The sequence below is a fragment of the Camelina sativa genome, chromosome 11 (assembly GCF_000633955.1).
Source record: "Camelina sativa cultivar DH55 chromosome 11, Cs, whole genome shotgun sequence".
Taxonomy (NCBI): Eukaryota; Viridiplantae; Streptophyta; class Magnoliopsida; order Brassicales; family Brassicaceae; genus Camelina; species Camelina sativa.
The window spans coordinates 19548349-19565086 of NC_025695.1; the positions used below are offsets into that span (position 1 = coordinate 19548349).

The following is a 16738-nucleotide window of genomic DNA, read 5'->3' on the forward strand; positions in this document are numbered from 1 at the left end:
AAATGTCGGGACTGCAGTAGTTCGACAACAATTTGGCCGTCCACCCATTTGTCCGACTTTGAATCCTCTCTCGAACAAAAGAAAAGATCTTCGTTTTAGCCCTTCCTAAACTTTCAGGTAAACCTAGGTACGACCCCATACCACCCAAGGTTGTGATCCCAAGAATTCCCTGCATCTCTGCCTTCGTTGCCTCGTTAATCTTGTGACCAAAATGTATCAAAGATTTAACAAAATTTATCTGTTGACCTGAAGCAGACTTGTACTGCTTCAGGATATCCAGAATAACCCGACATTGGTCCTTATCCGCTTTACAGAAAAATAGACTGTCATCCACAAACAACAAATGCGTAATGGGAGGGTATTTATGTGCCACTTTTATCCCTGTAATAAGCTTATCCCTCTCCGCTTTCCGAATATTGGCAATTAGAACCTCTGTACAGAGAATGGACAAATAAGGAGATAAGGGATAGCCCTGCCGTAACCACTTATGGGGAACTATCAAACCATGTGGTTGACCATTAAGAAGCACTCTATACTCAACCGAAGTTACACAAAACATAATCCATGAAATCCATGCCCCTGCAAACCCCATTTTCCGTAATAGCGCCTCAACGAAATCCCACTCGATCCTATCGTACGCCTTACTCATGTCTGTTTTGATAGCCATAAATTTCCCTTTACAAGATGGGTTTGTGCATAAACCGTGAAATATTTCCTGAGCAATCAAGATATTATCCGAAATCAACTGACTTGGGACAAAGGCCGATTGAGTCTCAGAAATAAGCCCCGGTAACACCATCTTGAGCCGCTGGCACAATATTTTAGAAATAATCTTATACCCCACATTACACAAACTGATCGGTCTTAGTTCTGCCATCCGGGTTGGCTTCGCCACCTTAGGGATTAGGCAAACATGTGTTCTATTTAAACCCTTGTCAAAGACCCCCTCCACAAAAAATCGATTAACCAAACTAACAAGATCCGTTTTAACTACACTCCACACTTTTTGAAAAAACAGAGATGTCATCCCGTCCGGGCCAGGGGCTATATCTGGATGCATCATAAATAAAGCCGACTTAACCTCAGCCTCCATTGCAGGACCTGTGAGCCGCCCATTCTCCTCACCCGTAATAACTGTTTTAACCACCCGTAAAACCTCCTCAAAATCCATCGGGTTATTTGAAGTAAACAAGTCCTCAAAATATGATACCGCAGTATTACAAGTATCTACATCCTCGGTTGACCAAATGTCGTCCTTATTAAACAGACCAGTAATCCGATTACGGGCTCGCCTCTGTTTTGTCTGGGCATGGAAATAACTCAAATTTTTATCTCCCACTCGCATCCATTTATCACGACTCTTCTGATACCAGTAAATCTCTTCATCCCTATAGGCCTCTCGTAATCGAGTGTGTAACTCCGAGATAACAGAGGGATGAGTTGAATCATCCGCCTGAGCCAGATCAAGTTGTCATATCAAAGCCTCAATGGTGTCTCTACCGAATGGAACTTGAGCTTTACGCCACTGCAAAATTGCCTTACGACAAGACACAAGTTTATCCACAAAAGAACCCGAACCCTGTTTGAAATCCCCGTCCCACCCCGAGGTAATAACATCCATCAAACCCGCCTTCCCAATCTAATGTCGGTCAAACATAAAAATCCTTCTCCCCCGTGGCCTTTTAGCGCCAATATTAACCACCAGAGGTTTATGATCAGAGGTTATCATCGGTAAATACTCTGTGACTGTATCCAGGAACAACGCATGCCAATCCTCATTTCCGAAATCCCTATCCAGCCGACAGCGTATTAATTTTATATCACGCCAATCGCTCCAAGACAAGCAATCACCCAGATAGGGAAACTCCAAAAAATCACAATCCTGAATCATACCTTTAAAGGAAAGTAAAGTGGAAGGATGACGAAGCTTTCCTCCTCGCTTTTCATGGTTCCCCATCAGCTCATTAAAATCTCCCACAACAAACCAGGGAGTAGACCCAGTGGAATTAATCCGTAAAAGCCGTTCCCAAACCAAATTGTGGTTCTTCGGAACAGGATCTCCATAAACGAAAGTCAAGTTAATTATACGACCTTTAAAAACTGCCTCAATGTTAATTAGCCTGTTTGACTCAAATAAAACTGAGACCTGAAAATCATCTTTGTTGTAAAAAAGAGTCATGCCACCACTATAACCAATAGGATCAATTGTTTTTAGATTTTTATATCCAAAATGCCCAACAAATTTTTCCAAAAAGAAGGTAGATTGTTTTGTCTCCATGAGGAATAAAAAATCTGGTCGATGTTTAGATCATAAATCTCCAAGATTCTCAATAGTGGTCTGGTTACCCACACGTTGGCAGTTCCAACTTACAATATTCATAGATCAAAAAATATTATATGTGGAATAAACCACCCAAGCTCACCTCTTCCCGCCCTCGAAGAGATAAACCAAGCTAGAGACCGAGAAAACAATATCTGAAATACCGAGTGGAAGATGGTAATAAAAGACAATATGAAATACGGAGACAAGCTCAAAAAATTTGTCGGCCAAACCCAGCCCAACACCACTGCCCAAATTAGACCGAATCCAAAAGAAATCACATATAAGCTAGTACCTAAAAGCAACAAAACCAAGGACAAAAGTGGCGGCCATAGGCCACCAGCAACCGTACAATGCACCCCCAACACCAGTGTATAGCCAATACAAGACCTATCCCGAACCAAACACTGAGCAAAACCATTGTGACTACAAAATATGCACCAAACATAGACCAAGCTCGAGAGAAGATAGATAGGGCCAACAAGGATTTATTAATACTCGTACAGCAAAAATACAATGAAAACAAAATATACCATTACATGGTAAGATCACGAGAGGAAACAAAAAATTGAAACAACTAAGACCATACGGCGCAACCGTTGGTAACTTATTCCAAGTCACAGACATGTGAAAAAATAGACAAAACAAAAAGGACCAGACCAGAGCCCTTTCCAACAGTAGAAACCAGTCCTGAGCAAGGTATTGATAAGCCTCATCCCCTTGTCGACCCTTGAGCGCTACACACATCAATTAACCGATGAGTTTGGAGGCTTTCCTCCATGATGAGGACCCGCTTTCCCCTGCAGACCAACACCCTTGGTGACAACCTTCTTGCGTGGTGAGGTTAAAGAAAACATATTTCTCTTCTTTGTACTAGCACCCGAGAGGACACCCTTGTTCCTAACTACCTTGTTTCGCGGAGGCTGAACCACGCCCCCAGCGTCCTCCTCCTGGGACTTATCCTCAGCATCACCCTCAACATCATCACTAACCGCCCCATGTACAGGTTGATCAGAAAGCTCTGCATCCAAAATACCCTTCTCCTCAAGCTGAACAACATCCTCCATTAGTGATGTGTCTTCTTGATGAAGCACCTCTGTCCCCTCCCCTTTGTCCTCCATAATAGTATCCATAAAACCTAGCAACTGATTGTCTGTGAGAGGAAACTCCTGCTCCAATAGATCACTGAGGGCATCCGAGAAAAAAACCTCCTGCTGCGACAATGCCATGGAGCATGAAGCAGTGACACTCACATCCGCAGAACCTGGAAACAAATTCCTATTCACCTTCTTGTTAGTATCCTGCGGCAGAAGAGACTCTTCCCCTACAGGCGGAGCAGCCGGAGCAACACCCTTCTCCAAATTAGGATCTAGGAAAGCCTCCAGCATCTTTTGCTCATTATTAGTAAACTGGTGTCCCACCTCACTGGTGATCTGCTGATTTATACCAACTGCCGGGACAGCAACCTGAGATGGTGGAGCATGAACAGGAGCAACCAGCTGGGGTCGGTCCTGCCTCTCTGTCCTCACATTAGCATGAGAACCAGGGGCGGAACTAGTAAGGGTGATATGGGGTCAGCTGACCCCACTAAAATTTTTTTTGTGTATTTTTACTTATAAATTATAATATGACCTCTTTAAAATTTGTAATTGACCCCCACAAATTTTGCATTTTGAGCCCTACAATTTCTATATTTTTACCATATTTTAAACTAAATTTCTATTTTGAGCCCCAAAAATTGCATTTTTATCCCCATTTTTTTTAAAAAAACTTCATTTTAACCCTCTAAATTTAACAGTTTATTCCTATAAAAAAATAAAAATTATTTAGACCCCACTAAAAAAAATTTCTGCCTCCGCCACTGATGAGAACCCCTTCGACTCTTCCTCAAATAACTGCCCACACCCTGCTTACTCTGATGGTTAATGGCCTGAGAACCCCCACCACGCCCATTCCCACCAAGAGAGGCTTGGTGAGAGACCCCTGGCCTAACTTCACTCAATCCCGAGGCGTTCCTAGTGGTGACTCCGTTAACCATTGCCCCCTTATAACTCTGAAGTTTATCGTTATCCTCCGGCTGATGACCCGACCCATCATCCACCTTTTGCTTCCCTTTGTCACCAAAGAGCGGACACAGGGAAATGTCATGACAAAGACTATGACACCTTCGACAATACCCAAACAACCTTTCATACCGCAAAGTCACTGCCATCTCCTCTCCATTGGTTAGTTTCTTTATTTTTCATTTTAAAATGTATTCTTAATTTTATTATCAAAATTGGTTATTGAGCAAAATCACCCTTTTAAAAATGAGCAAAATTCTTTAGTCAGAATTCTAATGGAAAAATGTTCGTTAGCTACTTGAAGTATACGCCAACACATAATCACACAATACAAACAATATAAATGTCTTGTTAACTACGTGAACTAATGTCATCACATAAGAATATCCATAAACAAACATAAGCTATGTGTACAACACCATAAACATTCGAAGTTGGCCGAAATCCGGTGTTGACCCGTGTTGACCGACATTGACCAGTATTAACCGGTGTTGACCGGCGTTGACCGATGTTGACCAGGAAAAAAATATTCAAAAAAAAATATTTTTCTTTTTTTCCTTAAAAATAATATTTCTTTTGTTTTTATGTATTTTTGATAAATAAATAAAAAAGATAAATGATTTGTATAATTTACAAAAACAAAATATAACAACAAAAAGTTATACGACAAAAAAGGAAATTATATACCAAAAAAAATAAAAAAATTATATGACAAACAAAATTTGTGGTATATCTAGTAACTAATTTTGTTAATACAAAAAATATACCAAAAATAATATAATAAAACTATACCACCAAAGTAGTAGATTTTGTCATAAAAGAATAACAAATATATACTTTTTCTTTTTAAAAATCATTTTTTATTTTGTATATTCAAAGGTGGGGGTTTTAAATATTTTTTTTTCTTTTTACTTATTTATAAGAGTATGTCATTTGAAATATATCCAAGACATTGCCAACTATTTCTTGGTTTTTAATATGAAAAATAAAAGAAGAAAATAATGAAAATTCTATTTATTTACATGAAAGACATATATCTAGAAGATAATTAAAAAATAAAAGTTGATTTTGTAAAATTAAAGGTTGGTTTTGTAAAATCAAAGAAATAGTTGGCAATGCCTTGGATATATTTCAATTGACATCATTTATCCTATAAAGCACAAATCATCTGTCCAATCGAATTAAGCCACTATTTTCTTTTATTTATTTTTTAAAAAACAAAAAAAAATGTGCACAAAATCGTGTAAAAGTAGGAATCGTAATTAGAAAACTACTATAACAAAATTAATTGTTTCAGATTCTTCTATATAATAAAATAAAACTCACAATGATAAACTGTAATTAATCTTCGCATGCTTTTTTGCTCTTCGTTATCAAAAATACATAAAAAAATATTATTTTTAGGAAAAAAAGAAAAATATATATATTTCCTTTTTTGAATATTTTTTTCTGGTCAACGTCGGTCAACACCGGTTAATACTGGTCAACATCGGTCAACGCCGGATTATAGCCAACCTCGAATATTTATGGTGTTGTACATATAACCTATATTTGTTTATGGATGTTCTTATGTGATGACAATAGTTCATATATTTAACAAGACATTTATATTATTTGTATGTATGACTATTGGCGTATACTTCAAATAGCTGACGATCATTTTTCCAAATCTAATTATCTTATTTTTTTATCACTGTACTTAAGAAGGTTCAAGAGGAGATAGATAAATCACGGATAGTCCGGTCCAAATCTGCCGGTTTAGAATGAGCATTTAATTTGATTATCTCTTTAATCGCATTATTATCATAAACAGTTCCGCAAGAAACAAATATAAAGAAAAAACAAAAAAAAAAAAACAAAAAGAGAAACTCGATTTCAAATTTTGAATCTTGTAACGGCCAAAGCTTCAATACCTTCTCTCTATAACCTTCTTCTTCTTCCTTCCCCCAAACTCACAGAACCTCACACTCAAAAAATGGCGTCACTCGCTCCCGGAATCCTCCTAAAACTCCTGCAATGTATGAGCTCCAACACACGCCCCACCGGAGACCACAGATCCGCCACACTACAAGTCACCGGGATCGTTCCAGCTCTCGCCGGCTCCGATTTATGGCCCAATCAAGGGTTCTTCGTTCAAATATCGGATTCTTTAAACTCCACTTATGTCTCTCTCTCTGAACGAGACACAGATCTAATCCTTAGTAACCGTCTCCAGCTAGGTCAATTTATCTACCTAGAACGGCTCGAGTTCGCGACTCCAGTCCCACGCGCCGCCGGAATCCGCCCCGTTGCTGGTCGTCATGCCTTCGTCGGAACACCGGAGCCCTTAATCGCACGTGTATGTAACGGATCCAAACGAGATTTCGTGATTCAACCAGTTTCTGACTCGGAGTACTCTCTTGATCCTATCGCTGTTTACCTAAACAATAGAAGATCCGAGGATAACAACGGCAACGGCGGCGACGTAGATGTTCCAAAAAGGGAAGCCCTTGCTCCGGTGAACCAAAACGAAATTCGTAAACAGAAAACGACGCCGCAGAGGTTCTCGTCACCAGCATCGTCAAAACGGTCAGTCTCATCGATGAAGAAGAATAGCTCCGGTGGTATGACGGCGGCGGCGGCGGCGGTGGAGAGAGATCCGTCGCCTGCTGTTTCTGGTAAAGGGAGGAGATCTGCTTCTCCGGTGCCGTCGAAATGTGTGGTGCCGAGTCTTGCTGCAGCGCGTGAGGAGCAGAGAAGAGTTGCAAGAGAGTCAGCGATTGTTGTGCCGTCTAGGTATAGGCAACCGTCACCTAATGGGAGGAAGATGAATCCATCGCCTAGTGGAAGAAGAATGTCGATCTCACCTGGACGTAGGCTTTCTACTGGTTTGAAGATGTCTCCTATGGTTGTAGATTCTTCAGGGAAGAAGAAGATGGCTGCGATGGCTGCTGGAATCTCCAAAGCTTCAGAGGCTTTAGCCTGTGGTTCTTCGGCTAAGAATCGAAAGAATTGGGATGAACCATTAGCTGCTGATGGAAATGCTCAAGTTGAACACAAGGAGAAGAGTTGTGTTAAGAATAAGCCTGATCATCAAGCAATTTTGCGTACTCAGGTAACAAAAACTTTGTTTGATTGGATGAACAAATTTGTGTGTTTGGTGAATGATTTGTTATGTGTGATGGAGTGAAATTGGTATTGTATAATTGTTGTAGGCTGCTATGTCGAGGCGGCTCAGTGATGCGAATAGGCGGAAGAGTGATTCTTCATCTTCAGCGTGTGAAGAGAAAGCCAAGTCGTGCTCATCAGAGACTAGTATACTAGAAGAAGTCTCAGCCTTTGGAGGAGTTGGGATCACTTATCATGAACGTAAATGGACTGATGGTAGTGTTCCACTGGATAGTAGTACCTCAGAGGAACTTGCAAAACTTGGAAAGGTATGAGGCTGTCTTTTCACGTTTTTGAGCTGCATTAGATTATGACACTAGAGTGATCGATTGTAAATTGATTACTCCAGGAAGCTATGCAAAGAAGAGACTTTGCTGCTAAAGCTGCAGCTCGGGCGTTGGAAGAAGCAAATGCCAACGAGTGCATCATAAGATGTTTAAGGTATACAGTTACACCATCCTAAAAATGTTGGCAAACAATCTTATTACACTTTTGTACGGTCTTTGATACTTTATCTTTTGGTGGATGTTTCAGTAAATTCTCGGAACTTTGTTTAGCCTCCAAGGTGGGGAATCCTTTGCAAATCATCAACCAGTTTTTGACAATCTATGAAGATGTCGTGAAATACAGTAAGATAGCTTCAGAAAACAGTTTCAGCTCGTCGTCTGATCAACAAAACCCAATCTCTCTATGGGTTGAAGCTGCGTTAGCTACTAACCTCAGTGTAGTCTCACTAGTGAAAAACCAGAACAGCCACGAATCACCATTGTCTCTGAAGAAATCAATGCCTACTCGTCTCTCTCCCGGACCACCCTCTGTCAAGACAGGTCTGTTCTTTACACTGAAAACGAAGTTCCATATCAAAATGGCTTTACATATCAAATGCAGAGTTCTAAGTTTAGTAATTGGCATTTGTTGGTGTTTCAGACAATATTGTTGGGATGTGGACAGACATAGATGGATTGAAGGAAACAGCTAAATTCGCAGTGAACCTACAATCGGAAATGCAGATGTGGTTCATTAGGTTCGTGGAAGAGTCGTTAGACAACAAAAACACAGCAAAGCGATCTTTAGATAGTAGTTCCATAGCTGCTGTTCTGTCTCAGCTGAAACAAGTTAACGAGTGGTTGGACCGGGTCGTGTCGAACCAAGAAAACCAGATCACAACAATGGCTCCGACAGCCAAGATCGAGCGGCTGAAGCGCAAAATCTATGGATTCGTTATCCACCACGTCGGATCTACATATGACAACTCTGCTTCTTGATTTCATCTTTTGTTTTCGTATCTTTAATGTTCTCACGTTTCCATGCTCTGTAATACAATGGCTCATGTTTTTAAAGATAATCTTTAAGTGCCCAAAAAGTATTTAGGTGAAAAGAAAGGTTCCGTTTTATTAAATAGTTTTTACAGTAACAAGCTTCTTCAACACATCATGGCTAAAGATTTGTTTATTCATAGAATACTTTGTCTACACAATTTAAACAGAGAAAAGCAAAATGATAATCACACTTTTAACTCTTCCACTTCTGGACTGAATGGTTTAAAGAGAGCTTCCACCTCGTTTTCGTCTACCTCTTCAATGCTTGCCGGGTTCCATTTTGGGTTCTGCAAAAGAGTTTTCACAGAGCAAATCAGTTTTGATTGACTTGAGCCTTGGTATTAACAAAAATTTGGCATTAAAACAGCATAGGTCGATGCAGATAACAAACTCAATATGCCCGGTCACAGCAAAGACATTCAAGATGATTAACTGAGTGATTAAAAGAACAGATAGGTGAAGCTGAGCACAAGATGAATCAAACAGAGAAAAATTTGAGTGGCAATGAACAAACCTGATCCTTGTCAATCAAAACTGCTCTAACGCCTTCAGCAAAATCACAACGCAAGGCAGATCTTAGTGCAATGCGATAGTCAGTTTTCATCACACCATTAAGCTTCACAGAGGAAATTAATATGGGAGGTTAAAATTCGTCTTAGTGGAGAGAAAAATAACGGAATTTATGAATTGAAACTCACTGTTGTTAATTCGTTCACAGTTTTACCCTTGGCACATGCAACATTGGCAAAGTACTTCTGTGTTAGGTAAAGAGAAAACGGTGCTCCTTTTTCCAAACCTTTGAGTGCCTCATTAGCCCATTCTACAACTGTATCCAAACATTTTCAAGTATTCACAAAGTTAAAAGGCAGCGATCTTAGTTTCGTCTATAATCTTAAACTATCCCTTAAAACAGTTTGAATGCTAACAGTAAGGCTCCGAGCATTACAATTCCCATGGAAAATCATACCTGAAGGCTCATTGCTTTGCTGGTACTTTTTGAGCTCTTCTATTGTTTCCTTGACAGACTTATTTGAGTTAAAGGCTGACTCTATTTGAGGCAAAAGCAATTTGAGGGTGGCCTCAGATTCAGGATTGCCGCTGTATTTTGATAAAGTTGCTTGGATGTCTTGATCAGGATCCTCAGAACTGCATTATGGATATGTATGAGTTCTAAAACAGAGAAAAAATATTTCGTTTTGACAGAAAGATAAGAAAGGAGGTCAAGAAGGGCGTACAGGTTGGCTAACAAAATGGCTTCCTTTAATGAAGCTAGCTTTTCAGATGGTACATAATGCGTTCCAAGACCAACGAACAGTGCATCTGATGGTGTGGATATCCTTTTTCCAGTCAAACCAAGATAAGCACCTGTAGACATTTATGCCAGAAAAGTTGCATTGAGCAATATACCACAGTAATCTTTCCTTTCAGCTTCTAAAAACAATAACAGGCTTCCATTTATGTGAATTTCATTCTATGCAAAGCTTAGAAGTATTTAGCTCGAACAATCATCGTTTTCCACCAAAATTATGTGCATACTTAGATATCAACCAACTAGGAATGACCTTTAACTGGCGTTGACCCTTTCCTTATTCCTAGTAGCACCTTAAAACTTTAGGCAGTGTAAAAGATTCGAGTATGAACATACCAACAGATCCTCCACCAGGGCTGTGAGCTGCTATATATGAAAACCCAACATCTGGGAACAAGCCAATTCCATTTTCCGGCATGGCAAGAACTGTCCTCTGGAATGGAAATCAAAAATATGTAAAAGAGTCAGGATAATAATTCCAGTTATTATTACCTATTTACCTACACAAAAAGTGCAGAACAAGTATTTTTCTCTTTAGTACCTCTGTTATCACACGGTAGCGACCATGTCCAGAAAGACCTAGGCCAAATCCCATTGTTATACCATCCATCAATGAGATATATGGCTTTTTGTACCCAGCAATAGCGCATATCAGAGTATATTCTGCTGTAAATACCTAAGGAAGCAAAATATCGAAGTCAGAAACATCTACGTTCTGGAGGCTAACATATGCTAAGAATTTGGATGGTACTACGCAAAGAAGGGCCAAACGTAAGAAAATCTATAGAACAACATCCAAGAGAGTACCACAAGAGTACCACAGACATACCTGTTGATCAAATTAGTACACAAATTACTTCATAATATTCAGTTATAAGAATCAAAGTGCTCTTCAGAAATGAGCGTCTTCTGTAATATAAGGTGCTTAATGACAATGAGGGTATTGTTTTTTTCTAAAGCATGACCTGAAGTATCGAGATAACACCAGATAATTTCATTTTCGTGTCTAATATCTTATATGGTGATGAGTAATAACAGAAAGTAACAAACAAACCAGGATTAAATCTGACAGTTGCTCTAAGGTTATTATCTGCTTCACAAGCGGTTAAAACTAAGTTAATATGGTTATTTTCCTTACCTAAAGACGGCTCCAATGATGCAAACTTTACCCATCGCAACAAACACAACCGGGAGATAACCAACAAAAATAACCACATTGCATAGTTCTAGCATCTTAAATGTACAAAGACCAAAGTATCTTTTGCATGATAATCCAGAAACCTTTGGCACAAGAGGCGTATTTTTGTCCTTTTGGATTTCTGCAGCAACTCCTTTAATATCCATCCCTGCAACACCATTCATAGATGGGTCACTCACTCCCCATAATATGGTCAAATGCCACATAACTTCATCTACATGAAACAGTTTAACATAAAGTAGAGAAAACACTGCAATCACCTGCACAAAAGGCTCGAGGAGTGCTGCCTTCAACGATAACACATTTAACTCTCGGATCAGATTCCCATTCATCAAGAAAGCTTTTGTACTTTATATCCATATCTGTAATTATCATAGCATATATAACCAAATTAACCAATTCCAACAAGTTGATAAGAAGATTTCTCAAAAATGAGTGTGATTCACCAAATTGGGGATATGAAACAATCATAGAAAGAGAGAGCGAGAAGAGAGTATTTGCAACTATTTGTTTTACCAAGATTCATGGCGTTGAGAGCTTTGGTGCGATCGAGAGTGATGAGAGCGACGCCATTAGGAAAAACGTTTCCTTTGACGAAGTCGTCGCCGCCAGCTCCGGCCATCACTGAGAATTTCCGATTATCGGAGAGTGAGAGTCTGAGGAAGTGATGAGAAGAGAAGGGTAATGATAATTTGGGGAAAAAGATGCGATGAGCCAAAGTTTTGATGATCATAGTTTAGTTTAGTTGGTGAAGAAGGTCGATGATGATACAGTCATCATCATCAGTGACGGTGAGAGATGGAGGCTAGTGGGAAGAATGGCTTGAAAGCCACTATCTCGCAAAATTGATCAAAAATGCCATCCTTCTATTTCTTATTTCATTCAACAATATTTTTTAAATGGAAAATGGAGAAAAAGTCTAAACACCCTTCATTAAAAAACGAAATTACATACCCAACCAACCTATTTGGTATTCGTTGAGAGAACATGCGCTTTTAACTGGATTGGACTGCCATAATTACCCCACTTTTTATTATAAGGAGAAAAAGTTGTGGTCTTACAAGTGTGTTCAGAGGGTGTTTGGAAGAAATGATAAAATCAAAATCAGCGATGTGGAAGCAAAACTAGAGGAAATGCAGAATAGCAGTACAGACCAGAGGAATTTGACTATCTTGTACTTCTTAAGCAAGATAGTGGTAGCAAAGTCAAAGGCCGATGGAAACATAGATCCGTTTATTCTGAGTGTTATTGATGATTTGGATGCTTGTGAGAAGTTTCCATGGGGACGTTATTCATTCGATAAATGTATGAATGGGATCCGGTCAGCGATGACGAACTTCAAGGGATCCGTGAAACCAAATGCTCAGATCACTTTTTTCGGGTTCATCATTCCTTTGGAGGTAACATTGAGATATTATTATTTGACAATTAGATATTACTGTGTATATTAGTTGATTTTAACAATTGGATATTAGTATGTGTAGATCCTGGCATTTGAGTGTATTCCACATCTTCAACGCAAATTCAGAGTAGCTGTACCCACAGAAAAAGACTGTCCACGCATGTGCAAGTACAAGTTCTCTGAAAGTTTAATGCGAGGATTTTTATTGGATGAAATAAATGCAGCACTTGGAAGTATTAAGGTTAGAGTTTGGTACCTTGGAACCTCAACTGTTTGTGTTTTCCTTAAAGAAGTATTGATTTAAATTTATTTATTATTTGTAGAATATAACTAGCATCTTGAAACCGGATGAGGAAGAGAAAGCTCTTTGAGGCGCATAATAGACGATAATTATGCTGATGAAGGGATAGGTTTTATAGATCCCATTGTTGATAGTTGGAGAGAGCATCTTATCGTGAAGATGAAGAAAATACTGTGGAAGGGTGTTTACCAAACAGACTTAGAGCACAGAAATGTTCAAATCCCCTATGAAGTCCATGAGAAGGTTGATGAACTCGGAGGTGATGAACTCCCTGAACCTGCATTGTTGCTGTTACAGTTAAAGGAGACTATGGAGAAAGGTTTTAGTTTGCTAAACAAAAAAATTGGAGATGTAGAGGAAAAAATCAAGGGTTTAGATGTGCGAGTGGTTGATCTTGAAAGATGTGTGGCGCATTAGAGTGGAAAAGGAGTGAAAGAAACATACACGCCTCAGCCCATGGATGATATGAATTTTGTGACACCTAGTTCCATGAATTATCAATCATGTGAATTGGTTGTCTATACTGGGAGAGGGACACGGAGAATGACATAACTAGAAGAAGAAGAACTCCAACAAGAAAAAGAAGAAGAACAAGAAGAAGAAGAACTCCAACAAGAAAAAGAAAAAGAAGAAGAAGAAGAAGAAGAGATGAAGAAGAAGAAGAAGAAGAAGAAGAAGAAGAAGAGGAAGCACAATGGAAATGTGATAGAAACTGGGAAGAAGCGAGCAAGGGTAGCATCGTGGAAGCTAAAGACACCATTTGTAGCCACTCAAAAGAAAGTGAAGAATTAGCCGTTCAGTTGTAGTTATTTGGTGTTATGGTTAGAACCGATGTTGTTGTAGGAACTGATCTGATTGGTATTGTACTTTCGTTGAATACTTGTTGCAAGTTGTGTGTACTTTGGTTGAATTGAGTAAACGGTACAACTAGGTCGCGGTACAACTAGGTACAACTGAGAACATAGGTACAACTGAGAACATTAGTACAACTGAGAACAAATACATCAAGATTTTAGAATAAACAAAAAACTGGGAAGAAAAAAAAATATCCAACGTTTTTTTAATAAAATAACAGCTCACGTGTGGGTGTGTGGGGTTCTATGATAAATGGTGGCGCAATATATTCATAGTTGTACCTGGGTGTACAGTTGTATGCTGCTCGCCATAGTTGGACTTTAGAGATATTGGTGTATTTTTGGTTGGACCTGAAGAATGTATACTCCGATGTAGTTGGACACATTACTTTACATCATTAATTATCATCTAAAAGGTTTGGATAAGATAAATTTTCAAAAATTATAATTTCCATAATCATTTGGATAAAATAGGTTAAGTTGTAGAAACTATTCCTTATATTATTAAGAGTGTTTAGTAAAATAGAAGATGTTTTACTGAAATATATAATTTGAATTATTTTATAAGTTTTGGATCAGATTGGTATTCTTGTACAAAGTGTTATTATTACTGTAACTAATTTATTGTTTTGTAATCATAATTTCACTTAACAACTACTTTCTCATTAAGTCATAGTTGTAACTAGTAGAACCTGGTTGTACCCAAAAATAGAGAATCGAAACACGAGTACAGATTAAGTCATAGTTGTACCTAGTAGAACCTGGTTGTACCGAAAACAAGAGAATCTAAACACAAGTACAAATTAAGTTTTACTTCTACCATAATACAAAAAATCGAAGTACAATGCAAAGACACATATTAAGAGGTTTCAGGAGGCTGTAACCAATTGTCCAAGTTTATGCCAGGCCGAGACTTGTTCCTCTTCTTCCGATAACGTTCTCCCGCAGATAAAAAACGATTTTCTTGAGTTCTTCCATTTTTTGGAGTGTACTCTAGAGGTAAGGCGAACAGTTGACGTTTTTCTTCAGGAACACTCCAACTCGATTCATGTGGCACTAAAAATATTGTTCTATAATATGCCAATGCCCAAGTCTCTATCAAATAATAAATCAAGCATAACTCATGGATTTGGATATTCATAGTTCTTCCTTCCTTCCTCATCAGGTTCCTGGTTGCGGCAATCGCATGAACACAAGGATACTTGTCTATATCAAAAAATCTGCAAGTACAACTTCTCATTTTCAAGTCCACCAAATACGTCTTACCATCAAGTCCTATAACACTATATTCAAGGTGGAAGCTGTTTAGCTCTTTGACACTTAGACGTGATGCCACTGCACAACGATCATGCATTACATTTTCCACATACGGCACAAGTTTCTTTGTCTCACATGCACCAGCAGATTCTCTTCTATGTTTGTTAAACCACTTTGAAAACGTTTCAAGAATCGCATCAATCAGAGGTAGCAGAGAGTACTTCCTAGCATTCCTAAACACACTATTCATGGATTCTACGGCATTGCTAGTGTCAATGTTGTATCTGTCTCCTCCAAAATGACACCTAGCCTACTTATCCACCCCTATGCTCTTATCCAAATAATCAGCCACTGTTGGAAACCTCCTCCTAAAATCACCATACTCTTTCTCAAACTCATTCTTTGTATAAATATGAGCGCGCTCCACGAATTTAAGCGCAACATCATTCTTGTCCGTCTTAGCTTTTTTTTTTTCACGTTTTGAGACAAATGCCAAACGCAATGACCATGTAGTGCGCTCGGGTACACCTCAGATACTGCCTTGATGATGCTTCCATGTCTGTCGCTCATAAAGACCAATCCAGGTTCTTCTGGTATAACAGTTTTCAGCATTTTGAAGAACCAGCTCCAACTCACATCTTTCTCACCATCTATTACACCAAACGCAATGGGATAATGGTGATGATTAGGATCTTGAGTTGTTGCAAAAACTAACCTACCACCATATTTAGTTTTAAAATGTGTTGCATCCACAACTATCACTTTCCTCATTGCCCTAAATCCTTCAATGCAAGCGCCCAAAGCAATAAACAGATATTTGAACCTTTTTTCTGCATCCAATTCCACATGGGTTACTGTCCCAGGATTTACCGTCTCTAACATGTACAGATAAGAATACAATTTTGCGTAGCTTGCTTCAGGAATCCCCCGCACATCACTAACATGTTGTTTCTTACCTCTCAAGACAGTAGGGTATGACAACTGCAAACCAAGTCTTCTTTGCACGATGTTCATGATGTTTTTAGGAGCAGGGGTGTCGAATTGACCTGGATAGTCATCATGCAAAATAGATGCTACTAATGCTTGTACTCGCGACACATCGAGAGCATGTGTGCATCTTTCTTTGTACTCTGACACTAAAATAGTCAGAATTCTTAACTCTTGCAACATGTAAATACCACTTACAACCTTTTGAAGCTTGCTTGCATCTTAATATTAAAGCAGTTCTTATTTGCAGCTCTATGAACCAGATCTTGCACAGCCTCCTTAGAGCAAAATTCTTGATTTATTTCAAGACTTGTACCATCTTCCCATTCTTTAAACTGACTTTTTCGACATTAAATGGGAGCTCTACATACTCATGCCTATCATCCATATCTGAATCTGAAACATCAGCCACAGATTCGTTTATTTGTCCTACATTCTCACACTCTTCATTAACAATAATCTCTTCATTAACAAAACTCTCCAACACCTCCTCATTAACAACATTTTGTTGTTCACACGGGTTGAAAATAGTTAGAATGCCAGCATTTTCTACATCAACAGCTTTGCCATTTGAAACTAGC

The 16738-nt window shown here is 38.9% G+C and overlaps 2 protein-coding genes across 3 annotated transcripts; one reads left to right on the plus strand and one right to left on the minus strand.

The window, feature by feature from the left end:
* LOC104723865 lies at positions 6240–9013 on the plus strand. The gene is made up of 5 exons (XM_010442288.2): positions 6240–7477; positions 7578–7799; positions 7880–7971; positions 8065–8357; positions 8458–9013. The coding sequence occupies exons 1-5, from the start codon at positions 6359–6361 to the stop codon at positions 8793–8795; spliced, it is 2064 nt and encodes a 687-aa protein (XP_010440590.1). The 5' UTR covers positions 6240–6358; the 3' UTR covers positions 8796–9013.
* Positions 8903–12220, minus strand: LOC104723866 (3-hydroxyisobutyryl-CoA hydrolase-like protein 3, mitochondrial). 2 transcript variants are annotated; one of them, XM_010442289.1, is made up of 10 exons: positions 11873–12220; positions 11617–11718; positions 11440–11504; positions 10700–10834; positions 10495–10591; positions 10085–10214; positions 9817–9995; positions 9548–9675; positions 9364–9465; positions 8903–9136 (listed from the first exon to the last, which is right to left on the minus strand). In XM_010442289.1, exons 1-10 carry the CDS (start codon positions 12087–12089, stop codon positions 9035–9037), a joined length of 1257 nt encoding a protein of 418 aa, XP_010440591.1. In that variant the 5' UTR covers positions 12090–12220; the 3' UTR covers positions 8903–9034. The 2 variants fall into 2 exon arrangements, with proteins under 2 accessions (XP_010440591.1, XP_019087711.1); XM_019232166.1 differs by lacking the exons at positions 11440–11504; positions 11873–12220 and having other exon boundaries at positions 11617–11688.

What these genes read in the sequence shown, in the direction of transcription:
- LOC104723865 (XM_010442288.2), top strand. Translation starts at nt 6,359, where the DNA reads ATGGCGTCACTCGCTCCCGGAATCCTCCTAAAACTCCTGCAATGTATG. An exon ending in AAGCAATTTTGCGTACTCAG is followed by an intron (nt 7,478 to 7,577) that starts GTAACAAAAACT and finishes TAATTGTTGTAG; the next exon opens with GCTGCTATGTCGAGGCGGCT. An exon ending in AACTTGCAAAACTTGGAAAG is followed by an intron (nt 7,800 to 7,879) that starts GTATGAGGCTGT and finishes TGATTACTCCAG; the next exon opens with GAAGCTATGCAAAGAAGAGA.
- LOC104723866 (XM_010442289.1), bottom strand. Translation starts at nt 12,089, where the DNA reads ATGATCATCAAAACTTTGGCTCATCGCATCTTTTTCCCCAAATTATCA. An exon ending in TCTCAACGCCATGAATCTTG is followed by an intron (nt 11,719 to 11,872) that starts GTAAAACAAATA and finishes TGATAATTACAG; the next exon opens with ATATGGATATAAAGTACAAA. An exon ending in GCCATTTTGTTAGCCAACCT is followed by an intron (nt 9,996 to 10,084) that starts GTACGCCCTTCT and finishes TCCATAATGCAG; the next exon opens with TTCTGAGGATCCTGATCAAG.